Source organism: Rhizopus delemar, genomic scaffold, assembly GCF_000149305.1.
Source record: "Rhizopus delemar RA 99-880 supercont3.1 genomic scaffold, whole genome shotgun sequence".
Taxonomy (NCBI): Eukaryota; Fungi; Mucoromycota; class Mucoromycetes; order Mucorales; family Rhizopodaceae; genus Rhizopus; species Rhizopus delemar.
This window is the reverse complement of record NW_027137827.1, coordinates 5,171,074-5,191,242: the sequence shown is the minus strand read 5'-3', so window position 1 is coordinate 5,191,242 and position 20,169 is coordinate 5,171,074. Positions and strand designations below refer to the sequence as shown.

Here is a 20,169-nt window from a genome sequence, read left to right as displayed (position 1 = left end):
GAAGAAAGCCAATATGCCATCCAATACTAGCATCCACTGTTTCCATATCCTTTTTGAATCGATCCAATATTTCACTGGACAAGGTTCCTTCAAAAAACTGAAGAGGTGCATGGCAAACAGACCTCAGAAGCCCTAAAAAGAGTCTGTTGGAAGCCCGAAGCGATCCTCTATACTGAATGATGGTCCGTATGAAATTACAGATGACGCCAGCAAGACAGATACCAAAATAGACGAGTACATAGTAATTTGTGGCAAAGGTATGGGTCGAGTATGTCATGGTCCAGATCTATACTCAACTATTATTTTTGTTTGTTGCTTTCAATCAACGTCGATCGTTACCTTCCTTCAGCCAATAGCTTTCAGCTATGTTTGCTAATCTAGCCATCAAAGTAAACAAGATGGCAAATGTCCAATACTGCCATCCACCGCAGGCAGAAAAATAGGTTGTATAAGCATAGTCTCTTCTCGAATCGCTCTCTTCTTCAATCAAACGAATAGAACCGGGCACAATAGAGGCCTCATCAAAGAATTCTTCATCAGAAAAGACACCAGCGAGATTATTGCTGTTTTCAAACAACATGTCGATTACGTCTCCAGAAGCTTCTTGAGTGCCCTTGTTGGACAATCGATCGGATCTTCTTTGCTTGATCATACCCACAATCCTCTCCGGGTCACTTTCTACGGCTGCCACATAGCCGTCTTGGCCACTTTCGGACCGTGAGACTTGAGCAAAGACAGCAGCGTCACGAGCCCAGAACATATCAGGATATGCGGCAACCACAACTACGGTTCTGCCTCTCATCAAATCGCCGCAGATACAATTTTCATATATAAATGTAGATATAACCTTTCCCAATACTTGAAATATATCATCAATCAACACAGTCTTTGCTTTTGAATAGACTGCTCTTGCCAGAGATATCTTGTGATACAAAGCTTCTATAAAACAAGAGAAAGTTGAGCAAGTTTTAATCCATTTTGAAAATGATATAGATTATTTACCTATATTCACACCATTATTATAATTCATTGACTTATCACCGACAATCGTCAAATCTCCATTTTCAAAAAGAGACAAATCTCTCAATAAGTCGCACTGATGTAAGACGGTTCGATATCTTGCATCATCCCAAGACTCTGAAAACAAAATATTTTCTCTGACAGTGCCATGTTCAACCCAAGGTATCTGAGCAACGTAGGCAACCTTGTGTAAATAAAGTGATGGGTTGACAGAATCACGTACAAGGCTTTTGTGTGCATTGGCGACACATAAAAAGCGAGAAGGTAAACAAGAGGGATCGCCTGAGACCAGGGTCATGTCTCCAAGGAGAGCCTTTAGTAAACTTGATTTGCCACTTGAAGAGGAACCAGAAATTACGGAAAGTTTACCAACAGGGAATTGAAGATGAAAAGGTATCGTTAACTTGAAGGATACGTTGGATGCTTGTCTGTGAGTCCATTCGAAAATACTAGGTTGGAGCATTACTTTAGATTGTTCTTCATAATCCAATAGGTCATCATCCTCTTCTTCTGCAGGCATCGGCATATCATCTTCTTTCTTTTCTTCTACATTTAGGAATTGAACAATATGACTAAAGCTAATACATGCATCGTTATAAGCCATGAACGCTTGAGGAACGACATTAAGTGGATCACGCAGCATTCCGAATAACACTATACTAACAAACGCTGTACTATTACAAAATAGAGTGAGTTGGACAACTTTGTTATTTTTGTCGGTCTTCATGCTTTACCTTGCATCCAATGTTTTCTTTTCTACAAGCGTATACCATGCAAAAGAAACAGTTGTTACAAATATGGGAGTAGCAAACCAAACTAATCCTAGTATAGTGTTTTGTGTATACACTTTGATAAGCTTCACCAACTCATCTTCTCTAGCATTCTAATAAAAAAGTCAACATCTTTCCAAGATAGAAATTCAAATAGTATTTACACAAATTGCTTCCTCCCATCTTCTTTCTGATGCTAAAAACTTGATTGTCTTCATGCCTTCACAAAGTTCTCTTAATAGACGAGTCCTCCAAGACTTGGCATCGGCTAATCGTGTTTGAGCCACCACTGATTTTTGGCTGATATAGTGAATAGAAGGCAGCGTGATGACCATCACGATCAAACCTGCTAAAAACGAATTACCTAGCATCTGATATAAAAACAAACTCCCAGCAATGATTTCAAGGGGACAAGTATAAAAAATCTAAAGGAATGTAAGGAAAATCGTTCTTCTCTCTGATTTTAAAAGCCTACATGAAGATAGGAAGCCAATTCAGCCAATCTTTCTGTGTCTTGGCTGATGAGACTTGCTTTTTCTTCTTCATCCCCTTCTGTTTGTTCATTGATTTGTTTAAGACGAAGTGCATGAGCATATATTTCAGAATTCAACATATGTACAATGTTGACATGCCATCTTCTTCCCCAAAGTAAGGTTTGCGAGGCCACCAGAGTGCTGATGACACTGCAAACAAACAAAGCTACACAGTACAAATAGCCGAATTCTTTATTTTGCTGATCCTTTTGATGCGACTGGAAATAATTCAACAGTTGATATAAGAAATAAGGATTGGCATAATGAAAGACAACGGCTCCAATGGCTGTGGTGAATTGATTTAAAATGATGGTGCGGTTTGCTTTAAAGATGCGCAATAAAAGGCTATACGTGCTAACAGAAGCAGTCGACTGTTCGGCAAACAAACGATAATTTTCTCTTGCTCTTTGTCGGGCAGGTAATTCCCACAATGTGTTGGCTGAGATGCGAGAGTCGAGTGCAATTTTCAAAAGAGAATTCATCCAGCTGAATGAAATGGATGATAATGGAGAAGCAGTGGACTCCAAGCTCAACATACGGCCCTGAATAGAATAAAGTTAGATGTAATGCTTGTCACCTTTTTTTTATATGTACATTTCGAATGACTCTTCCATCTTGTAACACAAGCACGTTGTCATCATTATCTTCAAAGTCTACAAGTTCTCTTTGGTCTAACTCTGAAGGTGCAGTGATAATAATCATCCAGAGTATAAAGCATAATCCAAAGTCAATACAAGCAAATGATTTTTCAATAGAAGAAGAAATAAACCAGTTGTTGTCTGTTAAAAAATAGTCGAATCCTCGTAAAACGGTTGATAATAATGTCATTGAATAAAACACCAAAAGATGGTTGCTATATCTTGTAAATTTGAATACAGTAAACGATTTGATAACAAGTAGTAAAACATAAAACTAACATAAAAAGGATTATTATTATTGTTAGTGTTGTTTAAATGATAACTTACTCTGGGAATAAATGCTAATCCAGGATTGATAACTTGATAAAGAGGGGGACCTTTACAAGGTTTGTCTTCCAATATAATACTTTCCAGTCTCCAAGCAAATAAGAATGCCCAACTACTTATTTCCAACAAGGTAATAATCAACAATGATAAACTCGTCCTAAACATTGAAGCTGTTTTGACTGTTGGTAAACCAAATGAATAATCATGAACTCGGTAATATTTGATAGTCAAGAAACTGCAGGAGATGATAAAAAACAATAAAGGCAAAATTCCATCGAGTACGCTATGTCACTTTAAGATTAATATTGTCATTATTATTGTCGTATTTTGTTTCCTAGTACGTTTCTCTGAAACATGAGTTCATGTGTAATGGTAGAGTATTATCCTATAAAAGTATTTTTTATGAGCTTAATTTTTTATTTGCTTTATTTATATACGTTAAATAAAGTTTTTCATTTTTATTACGGTTTATGTCTTTACTTCTCGTTGATCCCCACATCCACAAAAAGGTCCTGTCCACATATTGAACCTCTCCAAAGAAAAATATAAAAGTACTTGAAACAAAAGAAAAAAGGGAAAAGAAACACAAATAAGGGGACAAAAATATTTCCAAAAAAAAAAAAATTGACGCGGTTTAAATAAAATTCTTGCCCTTTCTAGTCAACAATATTTAAGTTGGTTGTTTCATAAGAAATGATGTATCCTTTGCAAACTTGAACAGTTTCAGCAAATTCAAAAGTATAATACTCATAAAATGCATGATCGAATACGATTCACTAGATTGTACCTTTTCTTTTCTTTTCTTTTCTTTTCTTTTCCTTTCTTTTCTTTTCTTTTCTTTTCTTTTCTTTTCCTTTTTTTTTTTTTTTTTTTTTTTTTTTTTTTTTTTTTTTTTTTTTTTTTTTGGCTGTAGTTGAGTTAAATAATAGCAAATGAATGTATTCATTTACTATTGTGTATATTTCTTTAATTCTTTCTCGTACTGCAAACTAATGGTTTTGTAGCTAGTTTTATGTTTATCTTACTTCCTACTTGAATCCCCTGTCGATTTTTAGGGGAAACATTTTTTATCAATCGATCTTGATTGTACATATCTTTTAGTCCAATTGAAGTAATTCATATAAAGTAATAAACAAGCTACCATCAACTTTTTTGGGGAACAAAAAATGTGTACAGCGCTTCAGAAATGTATTTAGACTTTTGTGTGGTAGAATCAGACAGACGCGCCCTGTACTCCCATCTTCCAATAACCATGTGTATTCAAAAGGTAATAATGCATGTTAATGGCCTGCGTCGCTTTAGACATGCTTCATTGATGTATCTTTATAAATCAACCTTCTTTTCCCTAATAAGGGTTAGCTGGATTACTTACAAAGGTTCCCAGAGCCTCTTTAAAATATGATCTTGTTACCTACTATATTTTGAATAGGATACATGTCAACGTTACATGTGCGATTGTTCGCCATCGCCCTAGCTTTCATCCATACCCTCATGTTTCTGTTAATAATGAATTAGACAACTGTAGGCTGCCTGTTGAATATAGGCCTCCACACATATCTGTCGATACAAGTCTTGTTAAAAAATGGATAAAACATGACTAGCACTTGGATCCAAAGGCAAATGTTGAACTTCATTCTATTTATATTTCTCTGCATGTATTAATATGTCTTTATCATAAATAGCGAATAGCTAACAAATGAAGTATGCTTCAGCTCAGAGAGAGAGAGCTAGGAAAAGGGGGGATTGTTTAAAGGATAACACTGATGTCTTTAAAAATTACGTCAGACGTAATTAGATAGAACTATAATGTTGCCCTATGTTACATTGCACAGCTGTCAGGTGTACTGTGCTTCCACCCAGTTTTTAGAATTTTTTTGGACATTTGTGTGAGATTAAATTGCCCAAAAAAAATGAGACGAATGTGGCCTCGTGTTTGAATCTAAATTGCCCACTTTTTAGAAATATTTTAACCAAACAGTAAAGCAACCACAAAGGTTTTTTATTCAAGCATTTAGGGATTACATTGGTCGAGTGCTGAATGAAGTTTTGTACATGTTCAACAGGAACATCTTCACTATAATTGGCTGTCGAATCCAATTGATGATAGGGCTTTTTTCTCCTTTGTTTCTGATTATTGATTGACCCTCTTCACATACTGAATCTCGTAGCTGGAGGAAGCAGGACATAGTATGGATGACCACATGCAAGTCTTCAAAACAGCGAGGCAAGAAGCAGGTTTTCATTTTCATCATAACATAGACCTTAGGCCCAACCAAAGTCATTTTATAAATTGAACATGCATAACCTATTCAGTTCGAATTAGTTTTTTTTTTTTTTTTTTTTTTTTTTGCGGTCTTAAAAGTAATTATTTAGCCACATACCATATACAAGAACACCATAAACAACAGGGTTGCTCGCACCATACTCTATGAGATGATTTAGAATATATTGCATTTCAATTGATAACTTCAAGAGATCATCATCACTGGTACTTTTTGGGCATTTAATTTCGACTAAAAGACAGTCAAACTTTTTCCTGTCTATGGAAGTGTGAAACTTTATGTCTGGCCTAAGATTTGCGTCTCCTTCCAAAGCCGTGAAATGGCTATAAAAAAAAGTTAGGTCATTCAGAAAGATTAGTATAATTGTCAGATAGTATCAGCCATACCCCGTTTTTTGCAACATATGGCTCACAGGGAAAACAGCATTCACAAAAGGAGTTAAAGCGAAATCAATAAAGATGGATTCATCAGCTGTATTGAGGTTAAAGCAAGCTTCATAGTTCTTGATTCTAATAGAACAAAGAGATAAAAAAAGGCTTAATTATTACAGAGCTTCTTTCGAAGTATGTTGTTACACAGTTATGTTTCTTTCACTTACAAATCGTAAACAACTATCGCGTGAGTTTCGAGTTCAGTAGTTGTCAATTGTCCGATTACCAGGTGTTTTGTTTGCAAGTTTAAACCAGCAGCCTTGCTCTACAAAAAGAGAAATAGTTGTGATACAGTTAAATTACACTAAGTACATGAAACCATTACATTTGTAACATCGTTAATGAACTGGATCTCCTCATTGGTGGCCTTTCTGTAGTGCTTGTTAATTTCAAAGAAGTCAGCCAATCTGGTTTTGATATCATTCAAGGCAGATCAATAGCTAAAACAATCATCAGCTTGATTCATTAGATATACACGATTTACAGCCATTTTCTCCCGTTACGGTTAGTGATTTTTGATATAGATATTCTGAGGCAGCTAAACTTGCCAACTTTAATCCTGAAACTGCGAGAAAGTGGAAGAGAGAGTACAAAAGAGACCCTGAGAAGAAGATGCCCTTTAAAAAAACGAATCATACATCAAACAAAGCGCCAAGTCAACTAAATGAGAACCACAAAATGTACTTGATCAACTTTTTCGATGAGAATCCCTCAGCTGTTATCCAGGATGCAGTCGAAAATTTTACCAAAAGCTTTGAAGGTTTGGAAATAAAAAAAAGTAGGGTTGCTGAATTCATGAAATAAGATTACAATCTCAGTATAAAAGTTGTCAACCGCCATCTCAAGGACAGAAATAGTCAGAAGACTCTTGAGGCTCGCGCAAACTGGATTGAAGAATGGCAAAACAAATGTTTGCATTTCATGAAGAATTGTGTTTTCTTTGATGAAGCAGGATTCGATGTAAATATGCGTCGTTCAAGAGGTTGGGCACAGCGTGGTAAACCAGCAATTGAAGAAAGAGCTTCTGCAAGGGGTGTATCACATACAGTTATTGGTGCAGTTTCAGCATTGGGTGTTGTGAATGTAAGCATGAGAGAGCCGGGCAATGTCAAGAAAAGAAGAGTTGTTGGTGCTAAAAAGAGAAAGGTACCCGAGGATGCTGTTGCTGCTATACCAAAAGGAACTACAGCTGGCCATTTTGTGCAATTCATTAGCGATACTTTAGACATTGTGGATGAATTTCCCAGCATGAAAAGGATTCCATATGGTTATGGATAACGCTCCGATCCACTCTCGTGATGTCGTTGACTCTATCATTTTAGAAAGGGGTTATATACCAGTATATCTCCCTCCATATTCACCTGAACTCAACCCCATTGAGATGTTTTGGAAAGTGCTGAAGGATCGAGTTAGAAGGGAGAAATTGAAAGATACAGAAACACTTTCTTGAAGATAGTGAAGATGTTCCTGTTGAACATGTACAAAACTTCATTCAGCACTCGACCAATGTAATCCCTAAATGCTTGAATAAAAAACCTTTGTGGTTGCTTTACTGTTTGGTTAAAATATTTCTAAAAAGTGGGCAATTTAGATTCAAACACGAGGCCACATTCGTCTCATTTTTTTTGGGCAATTTAATCTCTAAAAACTGGATGGAGTTTTCAAACATCTGGTAAATTGAGAGTGGAAGCACAGTATCTGCAGGTCTTTTATCAATTCAGCATGTTCATTGGAAAAAATCTTGTTTTACCATTGGCTCTTTTTTTTTGTCATTAGCAATAGGATAGCAAACTTTTGTAAGAAAGTCAAGTCTTTGGCACTACAATCGTACATAAATCGTAAACTTTACTTGAATCCGATGATGTGTATACGTTGTGGATAAAACTTTTCTTTTCTTGTATTGTGTGCCATTCAGTACTACCCTGCAACCCTTACATGCTCTTTATCTATTTTACTTTTAGCATAAAGATAGCTTTTTCAAAAGTTATTATTTGTCTAGTCTATCAACTTGTTAACCAAAAAAAAAAAAGTTAACTAACACAGTTATACATGTGAAGAGACTTACATATTTCCTACTCAACAGTAATTGTTTTGCTCTTATAAAAAAGAAGATAGAGCTGTGGTGTCCGAAACTAATCATTTCGTGACATATTAGAAATAGTATACCTATTTAATCACCAATCCAAGGTGGAGAATGGTTCACTCATCATACAAGATAGAGATATTGCATGTTAAAGAGTGAAATGAAAAGCATTACACTTGTGGTAAGGGATAGGAGAGAGTAAGCAAAGGATCCAAGTGAATACCACGTGTAAAGGATAAATTTTCAAATTAAAGGTTATACTATTTGTATATAATAAGACAGTACATACAAAATGCTTTGGTAAAAACAACAGAAAGAAATTTCTTCAATTTGTAACAGTTATCCATGTCGCAAACCCAAAAAGAATAATTTTCTGAATTTAATTGTTCTCTTTTTCTGTAGATTACACGTGAGTTTGCATTTGTGTATAAAACATGTTGAAAAGTACAGTTTTAAGATATGTAATTACTGCTATCCACACGATACAATTAAGCATACACCATTTATCTCTTTTATAATCATCCACTAATGCATTGTAAAATGGGCAAAAAGGGACTTAAATCCCTATCTTATCCTTAGCCTATAAATTTATAAAATGAAAATACATGTGTTGTTGCCAACAAAACAAATGAAATGTGTTGTTCCGGGCTAAATTTCATAAACGTGACCCTGGTATCATCTCGATAGAATGTAACATCCACTATTAACGGAAAACTGACACATGCATCGCATCACTTTCTTAAGGCATCTCTCTTTCCTATGTCTCTCGTCCGGATAGCAAAGACAGACTTGATGTTTGTGTCAAATCATTCATGAAAAAAAAAAAAAAAAAAAAAAAAAAAAGAGCAAGAAACCAGTTCATTAGACACTTGTACCCATTAATCCTATAATACCCCTTTGAATTCTGTTTCTCCTTTACAATAATGATTGTTTGTGTATAGCTTTCCTTATAAAGAAAAATAAGTGAGAAGTGGAAGCAACTCTTTTTTCTATCCGCTCCATTGATGAAAATTCTCTTCATTTTTGTAAGCAAACACCGTGCTTAAGGTTTCACCAGATTTATTATAAAGTTTGAGTTTGTGTAACAAAGGGGTCAATAAAACTAAGGAACTGCATGCGTGAACAGAAAAATAAAAACACTTAACTCTTTCCATTCCTTTTCTTTAAAAAATGTTCAATAAGGCTTCTCTCGTTTTCTTGTCCCTTAGTATCGCATTAGAATTAGTATTGGGTAGTTCTGTTGAACTTGTCTCCCCAAAGCCCAATGATGTTTTAAAAGCAGGCTCTACTGTGCATATCAAGTGGTAGATGATAATAAACTGACAATGGACTTTATTCTAACTTTTATGTATAGGCATGTTAATGATGCATCTACGGGCCCAATCCGACTCCAATTCGCTTCCGGGAAATCCTCTGCTTTAAGCATTGATGGTATCATTGCAGACAATGTAGATGCCTCTCTTGGGTCATATAAATGGAAAATTCCTAGCGATTTGAAGGCTAAAAAATAGTAAAAAAAGAATCACGAGAAATCAACAAAGTCCTATTTGCTTATTCTTCTAAATTTAGCGTGATTGAAGCTGGCCCAAATGCCAAAGATATTTCTTTTGCAGGTAAAAAAAAAAAAAAAAAAAAGCAAATAATAACAAAACTAAATACACATTATACAGGCTACGTTACAATCAAGAATGATTTAAAGCATAAAAAGACAACAACTAAAAAGACAACATCAAAAAAGAACAGCACAAAGAAGCACCATCCTTCTTCCGTTTGCGTTGGCTATCCTACCAAAAATGACACTAAGCAACATGTCCGCTGCCACCCAGTACAAAAGCAATCTGTCAAAAAAGGGAAAAACCAAACTAGTAAATCTTCCAAAGGCAAGCATACCAAAAAGGTTTACAAGAAGAAGACAACCACGAAGAAGCACAAAAAGTCTACCACTGCCTAATTGTTTCAAATAAAATGACGGTATCACAGCTTAATGCAGTACAGACCGTTTATAGAGTCATACGAAATCATTTTTATTCTTATTTTTTTGTACTATTCATTTTCACATATGCTGGAGTTTTATTATTAAAGGAATTGATGGAAGAAAAAAAAAATGTCTTTTTGTGCAGTGGGAGAAAATGTGTGTGGATATGTATGTAGAGCAAGTATGAGATAGTTTACAATTCGTCATGATCATTGACAGCTTCTTCCTTCTTTTCTTCCTTCTTTTCTTCTTTCTTTTCTTCTTTCTTTTCTTCAGGAACAGTGAATTCAATAGCCTTGCTATTGTGTTTGTTTAAGAAGGAAACAAGATCTTCCAAATTACGGTCGCCTTCGTAGTCAATCAACTCATTTGTTTCAGCCTTGAAGAACTTGAGGGTGGGGAAGGAAGTGACAACAAATCCACCTTCTTCAGGAATATCATTTTCTGTACCATCCAATTTTGCAATGACAACAGAATCGGTTGTTTTGGAAACATGCTCACCTAATTGGTTCCAGAATGGTTCCAAACTCTTACAGTAACCACACCAGGGGGCATAAACCTCAAGGAACACATCCTTGGACTTGTCAAGTACAATATCCTTGAACTGAGAGGCAACAACAGTCTTTACAGGACCATTGTTTTCGACGGGTGGTTCAGCTGACTTGATGTGAGCCTTGATCTTACCAGAAACATAGTCCTCCAAGAAACGTTCCAAGTTGGCTTGATCAACAGGCAAACTTTGGTCAAGAGGGAATTTGGCACCATTGTCCAAGTGTTGAATAGAGAAGGCAGGGAAAGATTTCTTTAAACCAACATTGTCAGCATGAGCGTCATACTTTGTAGCATCAATATGCACAAAGACAACCTTTCCCTTGTACTTTTCAGCCACAGGCTTGGCGGCCTTGACAATTGTGTCTCTTGATTCAACGCTGTCATGGAAGAGGTAAGCGATGGGCAAACCAATGTCGGCATAGTTTCTAAAGTTGGAGCCATCGATTTCACCCAAAAGAGGAACAGAGTTGACAGCTATAAACTTTTCAAGTTCTGATTGCTTGAACTCACCAGTTTTGGTGAAGCTATTGTTGTCATCAAATTGAGTATGAACAACAAGGGCAGGGAATTCAGTGATCTTGTGTTCTTTAGCAAGCTTGGCATCTGAGATATGACCAAATACAAAGCTCTCACGGTTTTTCTCGGCAAGAGCTTGGAAAGTTTCCTTTGATGCGTCATCCGCAGTATAGGCAATGACAACTACACGATCAGATTTCTTGAATTCTTCAAAATTGCTTGAAGTCAACTCAGTAACAGATGGTAAAGATTGCCTAATAAGAAAAGGTAGGGGTAATATTAGTTCAGGCTTCAGACCTTTTTTTGTATAAAACTTACTTATGCATGTAGCTAATAATACCGTCTGCCTTACGAGGTCCATTGTAATCAGTAGTTTCACCCTTTCTAAATACCTTTAATGTAGGGAAACCCATAACACCATACTTTTGACAGAGGTCTTCATTTTCAGTACAATCCACTTTAGCAAGAGGAATGTCCTTTTCCTTGAGTGCTGTAGCAGCAACCTCATACTCAGGAGCTATTCAGAGTAAGGAAAGGTGAATAAAAACGCACATCATAAACACTAATTATTGTCGCACTTACCTAAAGATTTACAGTGTCCACACCAAGGAGCAAAGAATTCAACTAGCATAAGATCTTGGTTCATAACGTTTTCATCAAAGGTTTTGTTGGTCAAAGAAAGAACATCACTCTCAGCCATCACGGTTTGAGTAAGGGCAGTGAAGGTTGTGGCAATAGCAGCAAGCAAGAAGGATTTCTTAACCATTGTGAGAATGTTATAAAGAGAGAAAAAGGGTGTGTTACTGCCATAAACCTGTCAAAAAAAGGGGTTGCTTTTATATGAAATCTTAAGCTATTTGTGTTGAAATATGATTGGATGTTGCTATTAGCTGAGTGTTGTCAGACATTAATTATTAAAAATTAATAAAAATTGATATTCTCATAATTAACTTTAAAACATGAGCATAGAAATGCCGTTGCTCATTTTTTACAAATAGTTGTATGTGTATGCACATAATTCTAAAAAGCCTGTCTTCATTCTCTTTCTCATTTTATAAAGTTTGAAATGAGTCTATTATTGAAAACAAAAAAAAAGTGCACATTAAAGAGAGCCTAATAAAATAAAAAGAACAGTTAGACATTGAAGCGCTAGATTAAAAACGCGTAATATACTTTTACCTATTCCGTTGAATTAGAATCGTACTTGTTTCCTAATGAATGATGCAGGCATCACTTGTATTTTTGTAGATACAATAATTACTGCTGTCTTTGGCTTGTTACACGACCGCCCAAGTTGCACAATTGACAGACACTGCAGTGTTAAAGTAAATAAACTATTTGTCTATCTTAAAACTACCAGTATGAGTACTACTGCTATATGGTGCTATAAAATAAAGAAGTTTACAAGAAATAACGTCTATAAATATCATACATAATTATAACAATATCATTACGCTGAGCTCTTAATTGACCCTGTCGACAAAAAATAAAACCAATGGATTCAATGATTTAACAAGTAATGTTTTATTACTTTAATTTATTCAGTTAAAAGCTATGTATAACCATTAAATAGAGAGAGTCTGTTTATAGTTTTGAAGGATTTTTCCATTGTGGTTTTCTCTTTTCAGCAAAAGCTTTTAATCCTTCTGTCAAGTTTTCGCCCTTTCTCCATACTTCTGCTTCATGACTGCTGAGCCATTCTTCTGTAACATTTGTTACTGAAGCGCGTTCTATACTTAACAAAAGACCTTGCTTTGTTAAAAATACTGCATCAGGAGAACTATTGATACAGAAAATAACACGTTAACCAAAAATAACAACCATAAATCGATATAGTCTTACTTTGCAGTGACTTGTTTTGCCCAACGTAAAGCGGCTTCAACCACATTTCCATCGTTTGGTATGATTTCGTTTACAAGCCCATGATGTTTGGCTTCTTTAGCGCCCATGAAACGTCCAGTCAAGACAAGGTCAGATGCCACTTGGTAGCTAACAGATCGTGCAAGTCTGGGAAGACCACCTGCACCTATAACAACACCTTGCTTTACTTCTGGTAATCCAAACTTTGATTTTTCGGTTGCTACTACGTAATTACAGGATACAACGACTTCCATACCACCGCCTAAAGCAAATCCATTGACGGCTGCAACCACTGGCTTTCGGCTCATACGGCGGTCACTGATGCCTGCAAAACCGGTAGGTGGAAGTTCAGCCTTGGCCGAGTTGTTTGGATCAGCTTTTCTTGACTCGTGGGCGCTGACCAAGTCCATGCCCGCACAAAAGGCCCTATTTCCACTTCCTGTGATCTGCAGTTTATTAGAATTCATTTTGATTTTTGTTTTTCTTCTCTTTGATCGCTTACAATGATACACCAGATAGAGTCTTCTTCTTCTGCCCAGTTGATTACATTGTGCATTTCCCAATTAGCAGGAAAATGAAGGGCATTGAATTTCTTTTCTCTGTTGATTGTGATTAGCAAAACATGAGGTTCAGGTATAGAAAGCAAGACATATTCGGTCTTTGGTAATTGGATATTGCTCATTTTTTGTTTGAGATTTTTGTATTTAGAAGAAAAGACATGCCTTTTATAAAGTGTCCATATTGATTTATTGCTGTATGCCAAATTACTCACTTGTGTTACTTACTGAGTCAGCGTAAAAGTTATTTTTTCACTCAGATTCACAAATGAATGATGGAAGCAGTTCCGGTCCTTTGAGTGTAATGGTTAATTATTTTAGGCGGGAAAAGAGCATGAAGCATTTGCAATATTTTATTAATAATTCAAAGACAACGAAATAAAAGAGTTATAGATTGTTAACAGTGTCTGGTCAATAATTCTGTGTATTTCTGAAATGTTGTATTAGAACAATCTTTTAATAACTTAAAAAAGGGTGTACAAAATTTTTTTGTGTTTGATAAAAGTGATCACCTCAGTGTTTTAATCAGTGTTTGTTCACTTCAATTGAAAAGTGGTTTACAACGTAAAATGCCCAGAGCAATGAAGACATAAATAAAATGTTTGGCAGTGTAGATCAATAAAACACATAATGAACCATGCAACGGTTTAGTTTTTTTCACAAGCAGATTCTTTGTTACAGTAATTGAAATAAACTAGTAAATAATTTACAAAACTTATCGCTAGATCCCTCTTCTTTCCTTTTGAAAGACAGAGATTTTTTTTTTTTTTTTTTTTTTTTTTTTTACCTTTCAATAGATGGTTTCATACACGCTATTTACTTCTTTCTGAAACAAGTTTAATAATAATTCAAAATACCCTTGGATTTTTAAAAGCACAAGATTCTCAGAAGCATGTTTTATATCTGAAAGTAATTTTAGAAGCAGATAGGAAAACACCAAGAAGTCCCAGACTTTCCTATATCAAGCAAACACACAATATTCTTTAATTTATAAAGTTATAGATGACTTATTCGCTTAATCATCCAATTAATCAATTATTCTTCCTATACAAGAATGTAAATCGAATGTACTAGACCAGAAGCTGACTTTGGCAATCAGGTTCCTTCAGAAGCCTATTTCTTGGTAACACAGACAAGCTAAGGAATAGATTTCACTGAATGAACAATTTATACGTCTACGTCTTACACAATGAAATTTGATTAAAATGTGAACACAATTGTCTAATAAGAAAAAAAAAACTTCCAAAATTTTAACAAATGTTTTAATACAAATAGTAATTTAATAGGTTGGATTTCAACTAAAAAGCGTAAAGTGCGCGTTATGATTTTTTTTACATAGGAATGAGGTTACGGGGAATATAAAGTTCTTCGAGGTACTTGATATCCTCGTCATTCAATTTGACTTCCAGAGATCGAATCACATCATGTAATTGTGACTCTTTACTAACGCCAACAATAGGTGAAGTAACATGGGGTTTAGAAAGCATCCATGCTAAAGCAATCTATATGATACAAAAGGATGAGACACGAATCAATCCAGTTTTTTTTGTTTGCTTTACCTGAGCTGGTGAGTGCTTATACTTTTCAGCAATTTCAATGACTCTGTCAATGATTGCATCATCGTTTTCATTCTCTTTCTTTGCAAAAAAGAGAGAGATACCTCTATCAGAAGCCTCACGAATTGATTCACGGTTCTTGCCAGTCAAAAGACCTCGGGCTAAGGGTGACCAGTGAATAGAGGCAATACCGCTGTCATAACAATAGGGAATCATTTCTCGTTCTTCTTCGCGATAAATCAAATTATACAAATTTTGCATCGACACAAACTTGGCCCATCCGTTTCTTTCAGCAATGGCATTGGCCTTTTGGAATTGCCATGCATAACCGGAGCTTGCGCCGATATATCTCACTTTACCTAAGCGTACCAAATCATTAAGTGCTTCCATGGTTTCTTCTAAAGGTGTTTCCTATGGGACAATATTGGTTAATCATAGCTGAAGAGTCATTTTTTGGTTTCTTACAGGATCAAAGCGATGGATTTGATAAAGATCGATATAATCAACACCTAATCTTTCAAGAGAAGCATTTACAGCATCAAAAATGTGTTTTCTTGATAAACCTGAAGAATTCACATATTGAGGATCATCTTTTGTTTGACGACCAAGAACATTGATCGAGACATCTTCAGGAACAGTAAAAAAAACCTTGGTGGCAATGACAATACGAGATCTGGGCATATTAAACTTTTTGATGGCCTTGCCCAAGATACGTTCACTCTCACCGTTTGAATATCCGTCTGCAGTGTCAAAAAAGTTGATACCAGCATCATAGGCCTTGCCAATCAATTCAAGAGATTCTTCTTCGTCCTTTACCCATGGTTGCCACTTTGAAGAGCCGTATGACATACAGCCTAAGCAAAAACGCGATACCTATTTACTTTATCAGCGCTGATTATACCTCGTTAACCTTGCTTAAACCACATACCTTCATACCAGTATTACCAAGGCGAACGTACTCCATTTTAGGAAGGGACTCAGCTACAGATGTCATTTCTCTTATTTTATTTTTTTTGGTGAGACAGAGAAAACGGCAAAAGAAAAAGTGGAGTTCATATTTATACCCTTTCTGAAGCTTTAAATTAGATTGGCTTGTTCAGATGAATACTATCAAGTTAAAAAAGGAGTTTTTTTTTTCCGTAATCCGACCAGCACTGTATTTGTAATCGACTGTGACTGTCATCATGCAATGACCATTGATAAGCTTTTCATTGACTATTGAATAGGTAAAAAAAAACAAGTTTCTTAAAGTTCATTATGTGAAAAACAATAACTGTAAACTGTTTCTAATGGTTTCCAGCTGGATCAATTACAGCATTTTACTTTGAATTCATACGATTCAATTTTTACAGACAAAATGTGAACTTTCTTAACTGAATCCCAATCGGGTAAAAATAAGAAGATTCCGTTGTAAGCCAGAGTAGCAGACAGAGACCAAATGGTTTCATAAAAAACACGTCGCCAGTGCTGTTTCCATACAACTGATAAAACAAAACCGAATTGGCGCACCGTTGTGTTACCTATCGAAAGGTTGTTTGTAGTTTGATGAACTATATATCACAGAGATAATATAAACATTATCCAATGACAAAATCTGTCAACGCTTGTTTTTTTTAATGGTTACTGTAGAAGTGAATACTACATATCGACAAATAAAGACCTGAAAAGGATTGCCAAGATCAATGTTAGTGCCCTTGAAATAAAGATGACCTCTGTAGGGATGAGTGTTTGATACCACTCGAAAGATCCCAGGGTCATTTATTTACAATTTGAACAGCATTTACTTGTTCAAAATTCATCAATCAGGAGAACACGGAAATCATGCTTCTAAAAAGCCTTCAAAAATCCACACCACGAATGAGATCATGAAACCCAGAGTTTGGAGCAGATGAGCTTCCTATTACAGACAGCATCATTACCAGAGTCCCGTTTTAAGTTGGCAATCAAGGAATGTTCAACTAGCTAGTTCCTGAAATAAGACGACAGCTGATGCTTTCAGTGAATTGGATAAGCATTAGCATGGCTAGTTGATATGCTTACATAATGAGCCTGAGTAACAGCAGTATGTTCAGAGCGACTCCTAAGGAAAGCAACGTTGTCAGGCTTGACTTCATGACCTCCAAATTGGCACCAAAGGATCCTATAATCGGTAAACCCCTTCTGAACAACCCCCTCAGTGCCAAACCCATGGTACCTAGCTACAATACTCTTCAAAACATATTTCTCAGGAGGATGACTATAGGGCATCGGGTCAGAAACAGAAAAATAAATAAATATATATTTGACATTGCAGCAACTTTCTACCAATATATACTTTAAGCATGTGTTAAAAAAAGTAATGTTACTAGTATAAGACAGTCAGTCTTTGACATCCTTTAAAGATAGTTTTAGGCTGTTAATATGATCGAGACAATAAATTAAACTAAGTGATTATACTTTAAACCATATTAAATAATAATCTATGGTCTCAGAGAAAAGTCTTACTAATAGATAAATGTTTCTAAATATACTGTATATTTCTGCATCATTTGGTTTAGAATAGTATCGATTTACACTCTTCAAGTTTGTGAGGAAAGACTATCCTATGCATTAAATTTTATTCATACAACGTAGATACACTTTTCTAGTTTCTCACTGTAAAGTTAGAACGAAATTTCAATTATGTTTTTTCAACACCACTACCAATCTTTTCCCAATATTGGTCATTTTCAAAAAATATTGCAATTTTTCCAAAATCTGCTGAAAATACAATATATCTGACATTTAAAAAAGTAAATAAATTTCATCCAATCATTCTTTACCACTACTTTTACTTTTTCTTCTTTCCCTTCTTTCCCTTCTGATCCTTCAAGATGATGAAAAAGTGTTCTACTTTGCTCGTTCTCGGTTTATTGTCTGTTTTTAGCTTTGGTAAAGCATAAAAATTGTATAAAAACGCGTTGAAAAAAAAAAACAATCCTATTCATATACTTGTTATTAGTAACTGCTCAACAGCAAGTACCTCAAATCGATGTCACTACCGAGTTTCCTGATAACCCATTTGGATGTAAGTGAAATGATAAATTAATGATAAATAACATAAACTAAATCTATAAAGTGATTGTGAATGGTCAACGTAATAAAGTTATTTTGGATATTAATAACAAAGAAAAGACACCTTATACTGTCTTTGCTGTCTCTGGTCAGGTTACAAAAGTAGATGATTACTCTGGCGTTATTCGCAATGTAAGCTGGTGTATATGAACAGGGTACGGAAGAGAATACTAATCTGTGCTCTTAGTTGACTACTACACGTTATGGTAACCCTCTTTCTGCTGAATCTTCCCTTCAAATCCCTTATAATTTTTACTCTGAATATGCTCCTGGAGAGCATGGTTTAGTCATTTTTGTTGATTTATTAGCTGATGTAAGAAAAAAAAAAGTTAGGGACAGTGAAAGAGAAAACTAAAGTCTATTTAGGAAACCATCACTCGTGTTATTGGATACAACGGTACAATCACGGTTACTGAACCCGAAGTTTCTTGGTTTGACATTCAACTGTAAGTAAAAATAAATTTGTAAAAAAAAAAGAGAAAAAGTCAACTGTTAATTTTTCTCTAGTCTTTTCTTGAGTGCTGTTCTTCTTACTGGTGCTGGTGGTATTGCTTACATTATTCGTGAAACTTTCTTTGCTAGCAGTGTTAAAAAGACTAAGGTAAAAAAAAAAAAGAAGTGGATGAGATGAATTTTTACTTATTGTACTGTAGACGAAAAAGGTCGAAGAAACTACTGAACGTCCTACTCACCGTGATGAAAAGGGAGAAATGGTTTTGGATGAATCTTGGATTCCTGATCATCACCTTGGCTTGAATAAGCAGCAAAAGACTAAGAAGAGATCCACTGGTCGTAAATAATTTGAAAAAAAAAAAAAAAAAAAAAAATTAGGAAAAGAAGAAAAGCAAAACTGTGTATAAAAAAGACGTATTTAGCAAATAATAAAAAGAAAGTAATATGTACTCATGTAAGAATTTTGTACAAAATATCAAAAGGGAATTTGAAAAAAAAAAGCGTCTATTGCAATACATCCATATATAGTGTTAACGATGCCAATTGGCACTTTTTTAGTTTTCGATTGCTCAGTTGGCAGTTTTAAAAAATCAATGAGCGGATTCGTTTATTTCAATTAAAGTAAACCATACTTTTTTTTTTTTTTTTTTTTTTTTTTGCAATAATATTTATTGCATATCTGGCTTACTGTGCGTATAGTATTACTATTCTGTAGAGACTGAAAAGCGCGAACGCTATAAACCATTACTGTCTATCTGGAGGTTGACTGAACTGCTATTATTTGGCTTAGCTGTAAATATTGAGATAAGACCAGATCTCATAACGACAATAGGTTTTTTTTTCTCCTTTGCTAGTTGTAATGATGTGTACCACTTTATTTTGAGTACAGCAAATAAGTAGTCGTTTTCAATAGTGTTATTGGTTATCCCGATATCTGGCTATTTATTATCTGAATGGCTGTTCTTAGTCAAATAGGTCAAAGCTCACAACACTTTCAGTATGTACTCAGGAACAACCAATTTGCCAAATTCAATGATATCTTGCTAACGAGTTCAAATATTTGACTGGGTTCAAAACAAAGTCTATTTTTTTCCTTTTATTTTTTTTTTTTCCTTTAATCTTTTTTTTTTTCAAAATGAAAAATGAATCAGAGTTTGAGAGAGGATTCTCAAAGCTTTTAAAAGACTCAGCAAGGATTAGAGAATCTGAATTTACAATTTATGAATACCGATCGAAATTTACAAACTGTTCATTCACTCGAAAAGCGAGTTTACGAATGAACGCATTTATAACATAAAGTTCACAAGATAATAGATCGTAGTGTTGATTTCCTTGTGAGTGCTAATCGAGTATTCTAAAAATTAACTGAAAAGAGGTTTGCTTAATTATCACGTGATTTTAAACTGCGTCATCATCATCGAGACGAGTTTGCCCGAAATAGAAAGAATAAAAAAGTAACTGGTCTTTAATCCAAGGGTTATTTTTCTTTTCTTCACTTGCAATAACACCCCCTCTCAGAAACC

General features: G+C 35.1%; 9 protein-coding genes across 9 annotated transcripts; 3 read left to right on the top strand and 6 right to left on the bottom strand.

Moving 5' to 3' along the window:
* Positions 1 to 322: 322 nt before the first annotated feature.
* RO3G_02013 (uncharacterized protein) lies at positions 323 to 3,453 on the bottom strand (the record flags this gene model as incomplete). Its single annotated transcript, XM_067656604.1, has 7 exons — positions 323 to 939; positions 1,003 to 1,598; positions 1,755 to 1,903; positions 1,955 to 2,161; positions 2,266 to 2,865; positions 2,918 to 3,235; positions 3,289 to 3,453. 7 exons carry the CDS (start codon positions 3,451 to 3,453, stop codon positions 323 to 325), a joined length of 2,652 nt encoding a protein of 883 aa, XP_067512705.1.
* Positions 3,454 to 5,306: 1,853 nt separating this feature from the next.
* Positions 5,307 to 6,491, bottom strand: RO3G_02012 (uncharacterized protein; the record flags this gene model as incomplete). Its single annotated transcript, XM_067656603.1, has 5 exons — positions 5,307 to 5,593; positions 5,670 to 5,893; positions 5,957 to 6,079; positions 6,169 to 6,266; positions 6,486 to 6,491. 5 exons carry the CDS (start codon positions 6,489 to 6,491, stop codon positions 5,307 to 5,309), a joined length of 738 nt encoding a protein of 245 aa, XP_067512704.1.
* A 188-nt stretch (positions 6,492 to 6,679) lies between these two features.
* On the top strand, positions 6,680 to 7,279 carry RO3G_02011 (uncharacterized protein; the record flags this gene model as incomplete). Its single annotated transcript, XM_067656602.1, has 2 exons — positions 6,680 to 6,761; positions 6,828 to 7,279. The coding sequence occupies 2 exons, from the start codon at positions 6,680 to 6,682 to the stop codon at positions 7,277 to 7,279; spliced, it is 534 nt and encodes a 177-aa protein (XP_067512703.1).
* Positions 7,280 to 9,254: 1,975 nt separating this feature from the next.
* Positions 9,255 to 9,595, top strand: RO3G_02010 (uncharacterized protein; the record flags this gene model as incomplete). Its single annotated transcript, XM_067656601.1, has 2 exons — positions 9,255 to 9,388; positions 9,439 to 9,595. The coding sequence occupies 2 exons, from the start codon at positions 9,255 to 9,257 to the stop codon at positions 9,593 to 9,595; spliced, it is 291 nt and encodes a 96-aa protein (XP_067512702.1).
* Positions 9,596 to 10,252: 657 nt separating this feature from the next.
* On the bottom strand, positions 10,253 to 11,893 carry RO3G_02009 (uncharacterized protein; the record flags this gene model as incomplete). Its single annotated transcript, XM_067656600.1, has 3 exons — positions 10,253 to 11,381; positions 11,446 to 11,644; positions 11,710 to 11,893. The coding sequence occupies 3 exons, from the start codon at positions 11,891 to 11,893 to the stop codon at positions 10,253 to 10,255; spliced, it is 1,512 nt and encodes a 503-aa protein (XP_067512701.1).
* Positions 11,894 to 12,711: 818 nt separating this feature from the next.
* Positions 12,712 to 13,669, bottom strand: RO3G_02008 (uncharacterized protein; the record flags this gene model as incomplete). Its single annotated transcript, XM_067656599.1, has 3 exons — positions 12,712 to 12,907; positions 12,970 to 13,433; positions 13,490 to 13,669. The coding sequence occupies 3 exons, from the start codon at positions 13,667 to 13,669 to the stop codon at positions 12,712 to 12,714; spliced, it is 840 nt and encodes a 279-aa protein (XP_067512700.1).
* A 1,206-nt stretch (positions 13,670 to 14,875) lies between these two features.
* RO3G_02007 (uncharacterized protein) lies at positions 14,876 to 16,064 on the bottom strand (the record flags this gene model as incomplete). The annotated part of the gene is made up of 4 exons (XM_067656598.1): positions 14,876 to 15,046; positions 15,104 to 15,511; positions 15,566 to 15,954; positions 16,046 to 16,064. The coding sequence occupies 4 exons, from the start codon at positions 16,062 to 16,064 to the stop codon at positions 14,876 to 14,878; spliced, it is 987 nt and encodes a 328-aa protein (XP_067512699.1).
* A 1,031-nt stretch (positions 16,065 to 17,095) lies between these two features.
* Positions 17,096 to 17,347, bottom strand: RO3G_02006 (uncharacterized protein; the record flags this gene model as incomplete). The annotated part of the gene is made up of 1 exon (XM_067656597.1): positions 17,096 to 17,347. The coding sequence occupies one exon, from the start codon at positions 17,345 to 17,347 to the stop codon at positions 17,096 to 17,098; it is 252 nt and encodes an 83-aa protein (XP_067512698.1).
* A 605-nt stretch (positions 17,348 to 17,952) lies between these two features.
* RO3G_02005 (uncharacterized protein) lies at positions 17,953 to 18,993 on the top strand (the record flags this gene model as incomplete). Its single annotated transcript, XM_067656596.1, has 7 exons — positions 17,953 to 18,010; positions 18,081 to 18,146; positions 18,198 to 18,325; positions 18,381 to 18,506; positions 18,560 to 18,639; positions 18,701 to 18,794; positions 18,847 to 18,993. 7 exons carry the CDS (start codon positions 17,953 to 17,955, stop codon positions 18,991 to 18,993), a joined length of 699 nt encoding a protein of 232 aa, XP_067512697.1.
* Positions 18,994 to 20,169: the final 1,176 nt, after the last annotated feature.